General features: G+C 39.2%; 1 protein-coding gene across 3 annotated transcripts in view; it reads right to left on the reverse strand.

Annotated features, from left to right (window-relative positions):
- Positions 1-17,899, reverse strand: part of SLC44A1 (solute carrier family 44 member 1) — a 216,335-nt gene that overhangs the window by 143,546 nt on the left and 54,890 nt on the right. For all 3 annotated transcript variants that reach the window (XM_069575521.1, XM_069575520.1, XM_069575522.1), the window contains exons 2-3: positions 15,828-15,917; positions 5,265-5,407 (exon numbers count right to left, since the gene is read on the reverse strand). In XM_069575521.1, coding sequence (XP_069431622.1) covers positions 5,265-5,407; positions 15,828-15,917 — 233 coding nt within the window. The remainder of the gene's footprint in view (positions 1-5,264; positions 5,408-15,827; positions 15,918-17,899) is intronic.

Consider the following 17,899-nt stretch of genomic DNA (forward strand, 5'->3'; position numbering starts at 1 on the left):
ATCCATTTGAAGTTGAGGCATTCCAGTATCTCAGAAAATATTGTCTGCCATGTTCCTATACATCTTTATTACTACAGTAAATACTATTTGGGGAGAAAAGGACACTTTAATTAAAATGATTTAAAAAAATACAAACTTTTTACTACAAATAGAATTCTTATAGTCATCTTGCATCTTAAATTTTCTGGTTAGAATAGGTCAAAGACATTCTCCTTCTCATGTCCCTCTTGACTTACCTCCTTCCTATTTTATTGTAATTCAACAAGCCCCTTGAAATAACTCTTGAGTACTGAAATTTGGGAGTCATACAAAACATGGTGCTCCAGGGAGAGAGAGTTGGGCAGTGTGGCTTTCAGACTATAAAAGGCCCTAATTACCCCTACCTCCTATAATTCAGAATCTTCCCGTTAAATTTGGGTGGGGCCTGTGACTTGCTTCTAACCAGTAGAATGTGGCAAAGGTGAGGGTTATCACTTGTACAGTTACATTATATAATACTGTAACTTTCATTTTGCTAACAGACTCTCTTGTCTGTATCTCTCTGTATTGACACCCTCTCCTGTTGGCTTTGAAGTAAGCTGCCATATGGAGAGGCCCATGTAGCAAGCTCTGAAGGTAGCCTTTGGCTGATAGCCAGTAAAGAGTTAAGGCTCTTGGTTTAACAATCATTGAGGAGTGCGTGCTGCCAACAACCACCTGAGCCTGGTAGGGGAACTTCCCCAGGAGAACCCCAGCTCTAATCAACACCTTGTGGCAACCTGGTAAAAGACTGAAGCAAGAGTCCGGCTAAGCTGCATCCAGATTCCTGACCCAGAGGAACTGTGACATAATAAGTGTCTCCCGCTGTAAGCCATTATGTTTATGGAAATATTGTTATCTAGCAACTGATCATTAATATAGGCAGATGAATAGCACAATATAATTAGACAACAACTTAAAGGCAACAGAAATCCAATATAAAGTTCTGGGATAAAGGTAGCTTTGAAATATTCCATAGAGAGGGTATATAAGTCCCACGTTCTTTCAAGAATTCAGACTGGCAGAGAGGTACACAGCACAGAGGCTGAATCAACTGAATATCACGGAGAGTGGCCCCACTGCACTGAGAAACAGTGAGGGGAGACTGCAGAGGTACATGGGGTCCAGGTCATGCCAGGGCTGAGTGGGCTCATTTTCAATAGGTAACAACAAAAAAGGAAAGGCTCTGGAGCAGGGAAATGACAGTAAAAAGGGCTTTAAAGAACTTAATCCTATCACAGTATAAAGGATGGAGAGGATTAGAGCTAAGAAGACCAAGAATAGATGTGCTGGCACAAAGGTCTTCAGGAGAGGCCAACAAACATGTAGTGGGGGCGGGGGGGTGGGCAGTGGGCGGTGGTTTCACACTCATGAATAATTAAAGGCATGCAAATAAAACTATAAAATACCATTCTGCGGTTGAATCAAATTTGTGCAAAAACTAATAATACTAGCAAAGATAAAGCAATCTCAGACACTATCAGAGGGAATGTAAATAGAATAGACTTTATGGAAAGACAATCAGCAAAATGTATGAATAACCTTAAAATACTCAGATCCTCAGACTCTAATTCACTAAGAACATATTCAAAAATAAATAAGTTTATTTACCCATCCAACAAACATTTGAGTGTCTACTACATTCCAGGTACAGAGGATATAGCCGTGAACAAAACAGACCTTACCTCTGCTTTCATGAAACTTAGAAGAGACAAACATTTAACAAATAATGATGAAATGTAAAATTACACATATTACAGGACACACTAGAACTTAAATCATGAGCTTAAAAAATACCTTTCTGGGAAGTAACATTTATACTGAGATCTGAAAGATGAATAGAATTTAGCCACATGAAGAATAGGAGGATTTTTTTTTTTCTGATAGGGAAAAAAAAACAACATTCATGAAGGCAAGAAAGTTAGCTATATTCAATATTTTAGAGGATTCATTCATTAACCTATTTAACAACTATGTGTAGAGGCCCTAGTAAGTATCAGGTACTAGGTGCTAAGGATAAGGGATGGGAGAAAATGATCAAGGTCAAGACAAAACATGTATTAAAAATCCTGTAGGAATGGAAGGGTGTGGTATTTATAATAAAGCCAAAGATGTATGTGTGAAAAGGAGAAAATCAATATACTTGGCAGAAAAAAAAAAAGAGAGAGAGAATAGAGTATAGGTTCAGTTCAGTTCAGTCACTCAGTCGTGTCTGACTCTTTGTAGCCCCATGGACTGCAGCACACCCAGGCCTTCCTGTCCATCACCAACTCCTGGAGTTTACTCAAACTCATGTCCATTGAATCGGTGATGCCATCCAACCATATCATCCTGTCGTCCCCTTCTCTCACCTTTAATCTTTCCCAGGGTCTTTTCAAATGGGTCAGTTCTTTGCATTAGGTGGACAAAGTATTGGGAGTTTCAGCTTCAGCATCAGTCCTTCCAATGAATATTCAGGACTGATTTCCTTTAGGATGGACTGGTTGGACCTCCTTGCAACCAAGGGACTCTCATAAACACAAAGACTGTCTATCTCTTTTCAAATCCAAACAATATAGACTTACCTTAGAACGGTATATTCAAAACTGTACCATTCATTTATAAAAAATTACCATTTATAGATAGAAATAGGCTTCCCTGGTTGCTCAGATGGTAAAGAATCTGCCTGCAGGGCAGGAGATCCAGGTTCAGTCCCTGGGTTGGGAAGATCTCCTAGAGAAGGGAATGGCTACCCACTCCAGTATTCTTGCCTGGAGAATTCCATGGATATAGGAGCCTGGCAGGCTACAATCCATGGGGTTGCAAAGAGTGGACATGATGAGTGACTGTCACTCTCACTTTCATAGACAGAAATACTTAAATGACTCAGGGCTAAAATGCTCATGTGCAAAGAAGAAGTAGAGATCAAAAATAAATTTTAACATGGATACATAAGTTCAGTTCAGTTCAGTTCAGTCACTCAGTCGTGTCCGACTCTTTGCAACCCCATGAATCGCAGCACACCAGGCCTCCCTGTCCATGACCAACTCCCAGAGTTCACTCAGACTCACATAAGTTAAGGCATTGCTATACTTGAGGGATTACCCTACAGCTATCCATGAGTGTGTCCCAACTATGCTAAGCACTCAGGGAAAAGGAACCATTTTTTCAAAATAATAAGCAGGTTCTCTTTGCAAGAGGCCAAAACGTACACAGAATAATCTTAGGATTTGAAATTGAAAACTGAGTTTGGGATTGACATGTACACACTGCTATATTTAGAATGGATAACTAACAAGGATCTACTGTATAGCACAGGGAACTCTGTTCAGTATTATATAACAATCTAAACAGGAGAAGAATCTGAAAAAGAATAGATACAGGTCAATGTATAACGATCACTTTGTTATACACCTGAAAACACAACAGTGTTAATCACCTGTGTGAATGTGTGTGTGTGCGTCCAATTGTGTCTGACTCTTTGCAACCCCATGGACTGTAGCCCATCAGGCTCCTCTCTCCATGGAATTTTCTAGGCAAGAATACTGGGGTAGATTGCCATTTCCTCCTCCAGGGCTCTTCCCACATCTCTTGTGCCTCCTACTCACTTATACACCAATATAAAATAAAATATTTCTTAAAAATTAACCAAATGAATCTCCAAAAGGTTAAGGATGAACTGACAATTACACAAACTTTATGATAAGAACATGCTTGGAGTTACTAGCAAGTTAAAAGGGAGCCATAAAAATGATCACAACCTCATGTGACCAGTAAACCCAAGGAACTAGAGTCCTTTTTCTCCTGTCTCCTCAGTTATCTAAATGGTAATATCTTATGTTTGGTACATGTCAACAGCATTAAAGGGTATATAATATTTGACACTAAGATATGCAAAACTCTACTATTTTTGCACTTCTCTGTGAGTCTAAAACTGTTCCAAAATGAGAAGTAAAAACAAAATACATGGGTAGATTTGCCACAGCAAATAACACAAAGCCTAAAATTTGTGTTAATTCCATAAAGCAATCAAAAAGAAGGACAAATGAAATAATCCTCCAAATTACGCTCTCAAGTCCAATTTTTACTTCTCCTGTTAAAGGATGCAGGTATCTATCAAGAGAAAAGCTCATGGTCTGTCTTGGACAGTCCACTGCCCATCAGACTTCTGGGGAGGTGATTTCAATCTCTCGAAGCCTTTGCTACCCCCATCCCACAGTTTGGTATCATATACTTCTTGACTATTGCATTCTATACAAATATTCATTATTACTATTTAAAATTTTTTATTTGAACTGCATTATTCCTTCATTAAATGGAGAAATATCTTTTAAGATTAACTATTTGGATTTTTTTCAAGTTTTTTAATTTATTTAATTTTAATTTAGTAGGGGCCCAGATTTAATCAACATATTTATCTAACAATAAATTGTTATTATATCTCTCAAAATATTATAGAACTACAGTCTAAAAAATGTTTTTATTTGCATTAGCATTCTCCTATAAAGTTCACTAATAGAACTGGCTAACCTTAAAATTAGTGTGATTCATTCTAAAGACCTGTCTTTATTTATTAGACCTGTCTAATAAAGTTTGATGGGCATAAATACACAGTTTGGAACAAATATATTGACATCATACATAGAATTCATTTGATAAGATATCTTTTTCCCCATAGACAGTAAAAATGAAATAATAGCTCTTTTGAAGAAAAGAGGTGATTAAGTCAGGAATTTCAAGAAATCCAAAACCTAAACCTTGAAAACCCGAATGAAATTTCAAAGTCTGAGAAAGAAAATATATCTTTTATAAAATTGGAAATCAGTGTGTACTTATAAATGATGCACCACAAAATGTTTCATTATAACTTTACTGTGTCAAAATCCATTATCCATCTGCCTTCCATCAAGCAGTCTTAGGAAGAAAATATTATATTGTTTTCTGGGTTAAAACTTCATGTACAGCCTAAAGGCTAATGGGAAAACAGAGTACGAGTAAAGGAGTAACTCTCGCAAATCATGCATTTACTCATTAAAACCTCAAGGTAGGCCATTTTAACATGGCACCTAATTTTGTTTCCTGGTAAATGTATTTATAGACCAAAACCAGAAATGATTCAAGTGGACAGTTAAAAAAAAAAAACAAACAGGAAGCATATAAAAATAATATTCAGTAAGATATTATCTTTATAACAGTAAAGAAAAAAGCAGGATGCCCCCTCCCCGTTCAAGTTCCCACAATGTTCACCATTCAGCCAGTCTACTCACTTCCGATGGGTGTGGTCCATGCCACTGTTTGGTATTGCTTCCAACTCTGCATTTTTCTGCCCACAGATATTTCCATAGCTGTCGTATCCTGATACTAGTCTTGCTGCTGCACCTGTTGCTACTGAAAAGCCACAAATAAATCCCTAGGAGAAAAACACAGAAAAAAAACATACAAATAAACCATTTCAATAGCAACAGCCACTACTTGATACGATAATGAGCTTCTTTTGTCCGCTGAAGGGAACAAAGAGCTCTGTTTCCTTATTGCAAACACTATTCCACTGTTTTCCTTGGGTTTCACATAAGCTGTACAAAGGAGTCCACAGGGAAACACTATTTACTACAATAACAAAACAAATCTCAAGCTTTTACATCGTAAGTATGTCTTTGCATTTTATAATAATAATAATAGCAGCATCTTTGTACTGAACATCTGCTCAATGCCAGGATCTGTACCAGCTGCTCATCATACATTATCTCTAATCCTCATGATGGGGAAACTGAGGCCCAGAGAGGGTAAATAAGTCATACAAGGCCATAGAAGCTAGTAAAGATCAGGGCATAAGACTCAAACTTAGCTTTCTTCATTCTTTAAAATTTTTTTTAATATTTATTTATTTGACTACACTGGATCTTAGCTGTAGCATGTAGGATCTAGTTCCCTGACCAGGGATTGAAGCCAGGGCCCCCTGCATTGGGATTTCGGAGTCTTAGCCACTGGACCACCTGGGAAATCCCTATTCTTTAGTTTTATTTGATTGTCAAAGAGTTCTGTTAAATGAAGAATAGCAACAGATGAAAGACAAAAATTCAAAGAACAATAGGTATGTGGGTTTTGAATTATCAGTTCAGAACACACAACACTTCTGTTCTCTTCCTGCAATAAAGTTGTGTAGAAGCCAAAGAATTATACGGTGAAGTACATTCAGGCTCTGAATATTGGAGACTCAAGGACAGTGAGGCCCTGGGTCCATGTGCCACAGAGGTCACTTCATTTCATGGGGATATGCTTCACCACAGTACCAACGGCACTGCATCATGTTTGCCAAGTCAAGGGTGCACTGATCAAAGCAAAGCAATAAGCCCTACACTCAACTGCAGGCTACTGGGCATAAGAACAGGAAATAAGGTGAGTCACTATTAATAAACTGAATTGGGAGAAAAGACAGAGGTTAAGATATATTCTTGCAATGAGGTCACTAAAAGATTGAGTTTCTGTTATCTTTAACAGAAGATACTAAGGTTAATGGTGAACCTTTCCAATACAGGTCTTTTAACGAAAGGCATCATAGAGTAATAGAAAGAGGAGCCAGAAAGATCTGGATTCAAACCCTCACTCTACCATTTACCACCATATAACCTTGATCCATTTACCTTCTTAGACTGTTTCTTCCTCATCTATGACAAAAAATAATATCAACTGTTTCACAGCCAAATGATGGGGCCTCCATGAGATAACACATTTCTAACTTTTAGCCGGGCCTGGACACAGCAGGTAGTCAATATATTGTAGCTGCTAAAGAAAAAGTCAGACTAAAGAAGCTGATAACAGTAATTGGGGATTAACCAAAAATCCCTTCAGTTCTAAATTTTGGGAAAAAAATTTCTAGGGGGTGTGGGGGGAGTGAGAAATACTGTCAGTCATTTTGTCATTACAGAGAAACATTCAGACCACAATTACCATCTTCTTTCACTACTCGTCTAAAATAGCAAAGCCCTTGCATAATTAAAAGGTTATGTTCTTCTTTCACTTTTTATAGAAATGTTCTTCTTATGTTTGATAAGTACTTTGTGTTAGAGATGGCCTTCAGTGGTTTCTGAAGTCCCTTTATGACTCTGTTTAACAGCACTGTTGGAGATGTACATGTGTGTGTTTTTGTGCATGTGTGTGTTTGTGTTTTTCAGTTATAGGCCACCTCATATCCCTCTGGGATATAGGCAGAGTATAAATTATAAATGTCTCATATATATAGTAAAATGGAACACTGACATATTTTCACATAGGCCATTTAAACTTCTTAGTAGCTTCCCAAAGCATTAGAGTAGAGAGGGTGAGAAGCTGTAGGAGGGAAAGGAAGGGGAATAGGAAGCTAGTGAGAGAGAGAGAAACCACGACTGTTATCCTGGAGATGTCCCATATGGTACAAGTAGTGACAATGGAGAACTAGGCCAAATATAATTAAAAAGACAATCTCCTTTTTTAAAAAAAAATTGTGAAATCCAAATGCAGGAAGCAATATTTCTCATTCTTTTCAGATGAGAAAAAATGTGGTACATGAAATTAAAATAGGGTAAGAGAAACTTTACAGAATGTACTCTATAATTCAATGGCTCCAAGAGGCAGATGGAATGTTATTTAGCAGAAGGAAATCACATTAATGAAGCAAGTTGTAAGGGGGATAGGAAAGCTTTTATACACCTATAGTAGGGAGCAATCATTAGAGAGAAAGGAGTCTATTCGTAAGGAACAGAATCATGGTTAAGAACTTAAAATGACTGAGCTACTGAAGTGCTTTCAGAACTGCTATTTCAAGAGAGAGTGAGAAGGAGCAGACAAATCTAATCACAAATAGGAGGTGACTCAAATCAGATAAAGAGACCAGAGATGGTAGATCACAGGCAAGATCTGGCAGCTAATGAGTACCTATTGTCTATGTGGGAGAAAAACAATTGGCTAATTAATGGACTGTGTCCATTTCCCCTTTACATTACAAGTTTAGTTCAATTTAAGTAAGAGTTTTGGCTTAGTTTCACTCACTCTTAGTCAAAAAAAAAAAAAAAGGACACGTTTCATTTCACAAGCAATGTTTGAATTTCACACATGGAGCCTTTACCACACAACTGAGCAAGGCAGAGGTCTTTGCTTTGCTCTGAAGAAAACAAAAGTCAACAAAACATGCATGAGGGGTGGGGAGGGAGTATGAATATGGCATTGTGTTTCAAGACTTTAGGCTTACAGCCTTCTCCCAAGGATTAATGAAAATATATCCAGAATTTTTTCTCAAAGACTATCTCTCTTACCTCAAACAACACTTGGAGTCAGTCTGCTAGTAACTAACTTGTCAAACCTTAGAGTAACACACTTGGCTTCTGTTCCTCCTTTTCCAAGAACTCTGAGACCAGGAGGCTATTCAGTCAGTCAGTCAGTTCAGTCGCTCAGTGGCGTCCGACTCTTTGAGACCCCATGAATCGCAGCTCGCCAGGCCTTCCTGTCCATCACCATCTCCCGGAGTTCACCCAGACTCGTGTCCATCAAGTCAGTGATGCCATCCAGCCATCTCATCCTCTATCGTCCCCTTTTCCTCCTGCCCCCAATCCCTCCCAGCATCAAAGTCTTTTCCAAGGAGTCAACTCTTCGCATGAGGTGGCCAAAGTACTGGAGTTTCAGCTTTAGCATCATTCCTTCCAAAGAAATCCCAGGGTTGATCTCCTTCAGCAAACAGCATTGGATTAGAAAGTCTGATGCAGAACTAATACTTATGCAAACAAATTTCAAAAATAAATTTAAAAGCTTTGGCAATCTGCCAGATTTGGGGATTTCTTTAAAGTTTAATGGGATATATTACTCTAAGAAAGAGGAAAGAAGGAAAAAACAAGAATGGTTGGAAGTCTAGGAAATATCAAGTTCACCCTGAAAGAACTGAAATGTTCTCAAAAGAAAAAATAACGGGGCATGAGGAAGGTAAAATCAGAGAGGCTATTTCATGGGCAGCCTGAGCAATTGAAAAAACATAGACAAAGAATATGTACTGAGAACTGAAACCAGCTGCAAATACTCATGACCCTGTAAGTCACTTTATCACTTTAAATTCTCTGAGGCTCAGTCTCCTTACCTGTCACTAGGAATGAATTAGATTAATCTCAAAAGTCCTTCCAATTCCAAAATTTATAGAAACAGAGTAAACTTTTTTAGGCTATACTTTCAGGGAGAAGTACAGACCCATTTGATCCACTTTAATGACTGAGCATGTAGTATGTGCAGGGGGTGAGGAAGAGTAGATTAAAAGTAAATGGATTTAACTGTACATTTAAAAATAGTCAAAATAATAAATTTTAAGTTATGTATGTGTGTGTGCATGTGTGTGCTCAGTTGCTCGGTGGTGTCTGACACTTTTGCTACCCCACAGACTGTAGCCTGCCAGGCTCCTCTGTCCATGGGATTTTCCAGGCAAGAATACTGGAGTGGGTAGTCACTCCCTTCTCCAGGGGATCTTTCCAACCCAGGGATAGATCTGGCACCTCCTGTGTCTCCTGCATTAGAAGTGGATTCTTTACCGCTGAGCTACCAGGGAAAACGAAGTTATGTATATTTTACCACAGTAATAAAAAAAGAAAAACCAAAGGATTTAACAGAGAGCAGGCAGTCATTTGGATCAGGTGACCTTAAGGTAATTTCTGGCATGCTGTTCTTCCTATTCTATGATCCTAGCAAAGCACAGCCCATCACACAGGTGACTAAACACTTCAGTAAGTCTTTGAATCTTTCCCTTTGTGCTGCCTGCTCCACAAGAGTTAATGAGGTAGAAACACTACACTCAGAGAACTAGACTAAGACTATAAAATAAAAAAGGTCCTTGAAAGCAGTCTGAAGGGACGACCTATGCAATAATGGCTCTAAAATTCAGCTCTAGTCCAGATCATTCTCCAAAATTCCAACTCTGTATTTCCAACTGCTTATCCCTATGCACACACCCTACATGTCCACAACTCAGTTCCTTCTACGTTTTCCCAAACCGCTTTCCCTTCCGGCATACGCCCCGTCTCCATCAGAAGCACCATGTCTGACTAGTTTGCACAGCTAAGATACAGAGGGAGAGGACGCTAGCTTTCTAACTCCGCACTAGAGGAAGCAGTAATGCTGAACTCTTTGCTCAAAGAGTCTGAAATATTGAGTAGACAACATTTAACTGGCAGGTAAGGTTACTGTGTTCTACAGGTCCATGTTCTCAACAACAACTTCCATTGTTCCCAATTCCAGGCAACAAAGAAGGGACTGTCTCTTGAGGCCTTGCCTCCTTCCTCTTCTCTCCTGGGTTCAATGCTGCCACCATGTAATCTTAGACAAGTTATTTAACATATCCCTGTGCCCCCTTATCTATAAAATGGGAATGATGATAACCAGAGTAGCATTGAGCAATTGTGAAAATTAAATCTGTATTGAGTGCAGAGAATAGTACCCAGTCCATAGTAAGCAGCAATAATGATTAGGAATAAGTTGTATGAGTTGTCTGTATCTTCTATCTTTCAAAGCATGTACTCCTTTTAGGATATATAAAATTTTATTTATTTATTTATTTATTTATGGCTGTGCTGGGTCTTCATTGCTGTGTGGGCTTTTCTCTTGTTTCAGAAAACAGGGGCTAATTTCCAGTTGGGGTGCACGGGCTTCTCATTGAGGTAGCTTTTCTTGTTGTGGAACACAGGCCCTAGGGCATGTGGGCTTCGGTTGCTGAAGCACATGGGCTCAGTAGTTGCAGCACACGGGCTTAGCTGATCTGTAGCACATGGGATCTTCCCAGATCAGGGATCGAACCTGCATCTCTAGTACTGGCAGGCAGATTCTTCACCACTGAGCCACCAGGGGAGCCCCAGCTTGCTCTTTATCCTGACTTTTGTGATACGATGATCTGGGCAGATTTGGTACAAGTGAATCTCTTTTCTCTCTTCTTTTCACATATACCTCTCCTTGGAACAGAATGAAGTCAGCCTAACTAAGGTGGGAAGAACCTTGAGCTCATGTGGCCCAAGCTTCATTCCACAAGCCATGCTTATTGAGGAATTCTTTATTGGTAATCAAGTGACTGCTTGGGTACTAAGAGTTGCACTTTGTTTATCCATCCTACTCTTGTTCCTTTGTGTGCGCAGAAACTGTGGTTTGGAACCTACAAGGAGCTGGAGTAGGATCTGAGCTGAAAAAAGCTTACACTGAACCATATACATATCCCATAATATAACCCATAACAGAACCCCTTAGTATCCCACTTGCCTGTAACACTGATGACATCAAACATTATTAATTCCACTTCTTCAATCTGTCTCCTGCTCTCTTTTACTACTTATTTCAGATTTTTTACCTCTTATTTAGACTCATCTGAACCACTGCATCAGCCTCCAGAGTGGTGGCCTGAAATCTCTTCCCCCTTTACAATGACTTTACACTTACACTGGCTACCAGGGCCATCTTTCTAAACCCAGTCATATCATTTCTTGCTTAAAACAGCAACAGTATATCAGTGCCTACAACAGTGGGTCTCAACCCTGGCTGAATATTAGAATCAAAGAGATTAAATCAGATTCAGTGGGGTGGGGCCCCAAAATGAGTATTTTTATTTTAATCCCAGCAAATTCTAATATGCAGTTAGTGTTGAGAACCACTTGTTTACTACCTTAATGGAAAACAGAAATTAAGAGGTACAATTCATGTAATTTTTTAGAACAGGGTAAGCATATTCAAAAGCAGAGACATTATTTTGCCGACTAAGGTCCGTCTAGTCAAGGCTATGGTTTTTCCAGTGGTCATGTATGGATGTGAGAGTTGGACTGTGAAGAAGGCTGAGTGCGGAAGAATTGATGCTTTTGAACTGTGATGCTGGAGAAGACTCTTGAGAGTCCCTTGGACTGCAAGGAGATCCAACCTGTCCATCCTAAAGGAGATCAGTCCTGGGTGTTCTCTGGAAGGAATGATGCTAAAGCTGAAACTCCAGTACTTTGGCTACCTCATGTGAAGAGTTGACTCATTGGAAAAGACTCTGGTGCTGGGAGGGATTGCGGGCAGGAGGAGAAGCGGACAACAGAGGATGAGATGCCTGGATGGCATCACTGACTCGATGGACGCGAATCTGAATGAACTCTGGAAGTTGGTGATGGACAGGGAGGCCTGGCATGCTGCAATTCATGGGGTCGAAAAGAGTCGGACACGACTGAGCGACTGAACTGAACTGAACTGAAGCATATATCCAATGATTTCAAAATACCAAATAAGCTCCAATCTTGGAGATGATAACTCTCACAAAGACTGACAGAAATTTACTTTAAAAAATATCCTAAGTTCTAGACAATTCAAGCATGGAGAATATTTTAAAAGTAAGAGAAGAAACAAAAGAGAAGTACACATATTTATGATGAGATGAACATGCATAAATAAAAAGATTTAATGGTAAGGATGAGTGAAAGATGACAAGATCTTAAAATATTTCAGAACTAGAGAGTAGACACCAAGGAGTGAGCAAAGAACTGCAAGTAAGAGCAGTGAGTAAAGATATGGTTTGAATGACAGGCTGTAAGAGGATTGAGAAAGAAAATGCCTATAAAAGCAGAAGCAACTGGCCATTAAATGAAAAGAATATAGGCAGAAAATTCCAGTTCCTTTTCTATTTTTGCCTCTCATGGGCAGCAGTATATTCGTAGATAAGCTAATATTCAGTATACTTTGCCTGTAAACTGGGATAAAACTCATTTTATAGGGTAATTGGGAGAATTTAGTGAGATAAATATATATATGATAGCATCAAGCCCATGATAATGCTCAAAAAATATTTGTTGAATGTTTCTCTTAAAGGTATTACAGAATGAAATCTGAAGACAAAAATGAAATGCAACTCTTAAAAAACATACAAGGCTTCCCTAGTGGCTCAGTCGGTAAAGAACTCATCTGCAATGCAGGAGACCAGCTGCAATGCGGGAAACCTGGGTTCCATCCCTGGGTCGAGACGATCCCCTGGAAAAGGAAATGGCAACCTACTCCAGTATTCTTGCCTGGGAAATCCCATGGCCAGAGGAGCCTGTTAGGTTACAGTCAACAGGGTCACAAGAGTCAGACAAGAATTAGTGACTAAACTGCCATCACCAAAAACATACAAAACAAATATTCAGAAGACAAAAAAAACTTTTAGTCTACTGTTACGCCAGTAAGGTAGGCAACAGAACTGTGAGATTTCTCCAGTTTCCACATGGTAAAATTTGATGTTAGCTCTACTCCAAGGAATGGTAATCCATAAAAAGAAACATTCTAAACCAAATAACACTATGCCTGCATTTAAAAGTACACACAATGGGTCTTAATTACCACCACACTGAAATCAACATTATATTAATTACCATTGCATTAAAACATTTCAGTAAACAAATAGCTCCTGACTCTCCAGTCACTCCCAAATCAGCCTATTAACATTAGTGATTGCACTTTCCTGAGCTATTTTAGCACAGAAAATCAAAAGCACCTTGGGAGGTAGGTACATATTTTTATAAACATAATTTTGAAAGGTCAGCTGCTATCTGTCCCAGAGGGAAACTCAGGAGGTGGGGAGAGGTTGTGGACTACTTCTGTTAGCAAAGATATCTCCTCTACCCTTGGATGCTGGATTTCAGTTTCTACTCCATTAAACTAAGTAGACTCTTGAACAATATCTTACAAGTTCTAAGTTAGGAAATGAGTAATTCTGATGTTTTCAAAATATCCTAGATTTGGTGAAACAGAGCCATCTATTATTTTTAAAACTAACACTCTTTTATTTTACTGAACGTGTTATATCTCATCAAAGTTCCCTGTTTTCTTTCGCTTGGTTCAGGAGCTGGACTGGTGTCCACACTTCTGCCCATTACCCATGAAAAGGGTTGTTCTCAAATGATGTTTGCGAGGTAGGCAGTTGCAGAGAGACACAGAATAAGATTACCTAAAAAGTAGCAATAATGAAAAACAATAAGATTCCTTTAAAAAAAAAAAAAGGTATGGGGAAAAGATTAAATACACGCACACTTGAGAGGGGGGGGAAAAAAAGCGTGCCTAAGGTAGCAGATCATGGCATCTGGCCCATCACTTCAGGCAAATAGATGGGAAAACAATGGAAACAGTGACAGACTTCATTTTGGGGGGCTCCAAACTCACTGCAGACAGTGACTGCAGCCATGAAATTAAAAGATGCTTGCTCCTTGGAAGAAAAGCTATGACCAACCTAGACAGTATATTAAAAAGCAGAGACATTACTTTGCCAACAAAGGTCCGTCTAGTCAAAGCTATGGTTTTTCCAGTAGTCATGTATGGATTCAGTTAGACTATAAAGAAAGCTGAGCACAGAAGAATTGATGCTTTTGAACTGTGGTGTTGGAAAAGACTCTTGAGAGTCCCTTGGACTGCAAGGAGATCCAACCAGTCCATCCTAAAGGAAATCAGTCCTCAATATTCATTGGAAGGACTGATGTTGAAGCTGAAACTGCAATACTTTGGCCATCTGATGTGAAGAACTGACTCATTTGAAAAGACCCTCATGCTGAGAAAGACTGAAGGCGGGAGAAGGGGACAACAGAGGATGAGATGGTTAGATGGCATCACCGACTTGATGGACATGAGTTTGTGCAAGCTTTGGGAGTTGGTGATGGACAGGGAAGCTTGGCACGCTGCAGTCCATAGGGTTGCAAAGAGTCAGACATGACTGAATGAACTGAACTGAAGGTAGCATAATCGTGTTTCGAGTTGCAAAGACTGAGAGAGAGAGGACAATACTGTCTGCACAATTCCCTCGAGGGAGAAACAAGGTGACAGAAAAGAGCACTGGCCTGGAAGGTAAGAGACTGGGCTCTGTTCCCAGCTCTGCTGTTAACTAGCGGTGTGGCCTCGGGATGGTCACTTTCATCTCTGTGGTCTGATGTTCTTGATGTGTATAATGAGGGTGATGGACCAGATGAGGATTTCTAAATGCTTTCCAGCTTGAAATATCAGCTAGCTCTAAAAGGACTGCTTTCTACCTCTTGTCCAGCCCAGTACAACGGCAGTGACACTAAAGTCCCTGAAGCCTGTGTGGAAACTCCTGCAGGGCAGACCGGGGATGCAATCTGAATAAACACAGCCCCAACGCTTTGCACCAGGTACTCTGCTCATCCATCCTCCATACCCATTGGAAAAACACCAGCTCCCATGATCCCTGACTGAGAAATGCCACTTATTTCCATAGGCAGAGCAGGCTGCAGGAGCCTAGTATGGGTAGAAAGAGGAAGAAGCAGGGAGCAACCAGACTCCCCTCTAAGAAGAACTCAAAAAAAATGTCACAACTGGGAACATTGTAGACATCATCAAGAAAAACCTCTAATTTTATAGAAAGGCACATCAAGTCCCTAAAAAACTGACTGGCAAAAAAAAAATAACTGTCAGGACTGTGTGACTGGGTTGGATAAACACTCAGGACTCAACTCCATGACCACTACTCTGCTCAACACATGCATCAAGCTTAGAGTTCATGGATATTTATTTCAAAGGCTTTCTGGCTTTCTGAAATGATCTAGTCAAAGACAGAGTTTCAATTATTCCTTAATTTTGATCTCAGTTCTCATGCAAACCAAAAAAAAAAAAAAAAAAAGTCAAGGGGTACCAAATACCACTTAAGTGTATGGGAAAAAAAAAATAACCTAATTCTATGGTATCCTAGAACTTCCAGTTATAAGCAATTCAAGAGGGATTATCCATTTACAAATATAAATAAATATCTAAATAACAAGTTCCCTCTTCAAACCAACTCCCCATCATCCCCTTGAATCATGGGTTCATGTTCTGAGGATCTGTGAGCTTCTTACCATCCCAATGCAGAAGAGGATAAAAAGCAGCAGCCACGGAATGTCTGTGCAGCTACGGTCCTCCAGTGGCTTCCATTCTCGCTTGGAGCTCTAATTGAAAACACAAAATAAGAGAGTGGTAAATGTGAATTTTAGCTGAAGTGAGGAAGGCACAAACATAACACTGATATCTAAAACCCTGAACCTTTAAGATGCAACTCAAATATCTGTCACTTTTCTGTGAATTTTACCCTAATATCCATCTCTCTTCCTGGCCAGGATTGATGTCAGTGCTTTAGTGGTACCTCTCTTAGAGCAGTTAGCATGCTGAATTACTACCACTAAAGTGTGTCCCTAGCAGAATGTGAGCTTTGCATAAGAGACCACTTCTCATTTCCCAGCATCTTACACGATGCCTGAGGGTTCGTGGTATGTGGTCAGTACACACTTTGTAAAATGAATAAACAAATTCTTCCAACGTCAGTCTTAGTGGTAGCTTTTTCTTTGTGTGACTTTTGCCAGACTTAAAAATGTAGAACATGCTTTTCTACATGTTCTCATCTAGGAAGGAAGCTGAGTAAAATGAATTTCTATTGAAGGCTTAGGAAACTTATGGGAAAAGTTCTGCAAAAAGAAGGCTAGGGCCTCCAGTGGCTTCCATGACAAGATACAGGAAACTATCCAGAAGGCTTGTCAGGAGGAAGGACACTAGCAGAAGGAGGCTGGAGAGAAGGGAACCCTCTAGTATAATCAGTATTCAGAATTCAAGAATGAGGACCCAGGGACTTCCCTGTTGTCCAGTGGATAAGACTTCACACCTTCAATGCAGGGGACCTGGGTTCCATCCCTGGTTGGGGAACTAAGATTTTACATACACAATTAGGCCCACATGCCACAATTAGAGAAGTTTGCGCTGTTCCAACAAAGAACCAGCGCAGCCAAAATAAATACTAAAATTTTTTAATTAAAAAAAAAACCTATAAAAAAGAGTGGGGACACAGTTCTCAATCAAGTTTGCTTAGCTTTTCCTCCTTCTAAAAAAAATAATTTTTAACTTTGACAAACTGATGAAAGCTACAGATCCTTTTCTTAGGAGATAAGCATGTAGCTGCATAATTTTCTCAAAAAGTTTAGGGAATTCAGACCCCAGGTTACAAAACCCAACTTTAAAACATCTGCCTATTGATGTTAAGAGCAAAAATTTGGAGCTACAACCACTCCTTCCTGACCCCTAAATGCTAACCAGACAAATGCCTTTTCTTTTCAGTGCCTTAGACTCTGAGTTGTTCAACAAGGATAACAAAAACCCCACCACCCTTGATAGCTTGTTCTCAAACACCCACACAAGAAAACAAAAGAGCACTAGTTAGTCATGGGAAAAAACCTTACCCTAAGACTCTAACTAGCATTAAAAATCAAGTGCAAGTAGGCAGTTTTTTCCAGAGGAATGTAGCACTATGGAGAATGGATAAAGGACTCTGTCCTCTCCTTAGCTCTGTTATTAGGTAGCTAAACAATTTTAGATAAATCACTTCATCTCTCTGGGTGGCAGGAAGAAGTGAGATGAAATCTCTTAGGTTCCTTTCAGTTCTAAAAATCTATGATCAGGAATGTAGTTTTGTGAAAACTTGTGCAATGACCAAAAAAAAAAAACAAAACCAACCTGCAAAAATAGTTTGACATTATTCCCAGTGTTATTCAAATAAGAATGCCTGTATTGTGGGCTGTGTTTGGGAAGACAGTTGCTTCCAGTATGAAAAAGAATGTTTCTCTGTATTAAATAATTTCAATCTTGAATAATATCCATTACAGTAAAATTACTTACAAACACAGAATTTGGACACCTCTTTGAAATTCATTAAATTTACTCTAAGGTGATTTCCAGAACAAGGGCTACTTTGAAATACTATGTTTGCTTTTCTTAACAGTATGTATCAGGGGAAGGAGGGGGAACAAGTCTGATTGAGCATTCTCTTTATCCACAACATTTTTTTTTTAGTATCTTTACTTTAGACCAACATTCACATTTAATGCTTAAAATTTCACCTTTAACATAAAGACGGTAGAATTTCATTTTGACCAGAAAAACACAA

The sequence above is a fragment of the Ovis canadensis genome, chromosome 2 (genome assembly GCF_042477335.2).
Source record: "Ovis canadensis isolate MfBH-ARS-UI-01 breed Bighorn chromosome 2, ARS-UI_OviCan_v2, whole genome shotgun sequence".
Lineage (NCBI taxonomy): Eukaryota > Metazoa > Chordata > Mammalia > Artiodactyla > Bovidae > Ovis > Ovis canadensis.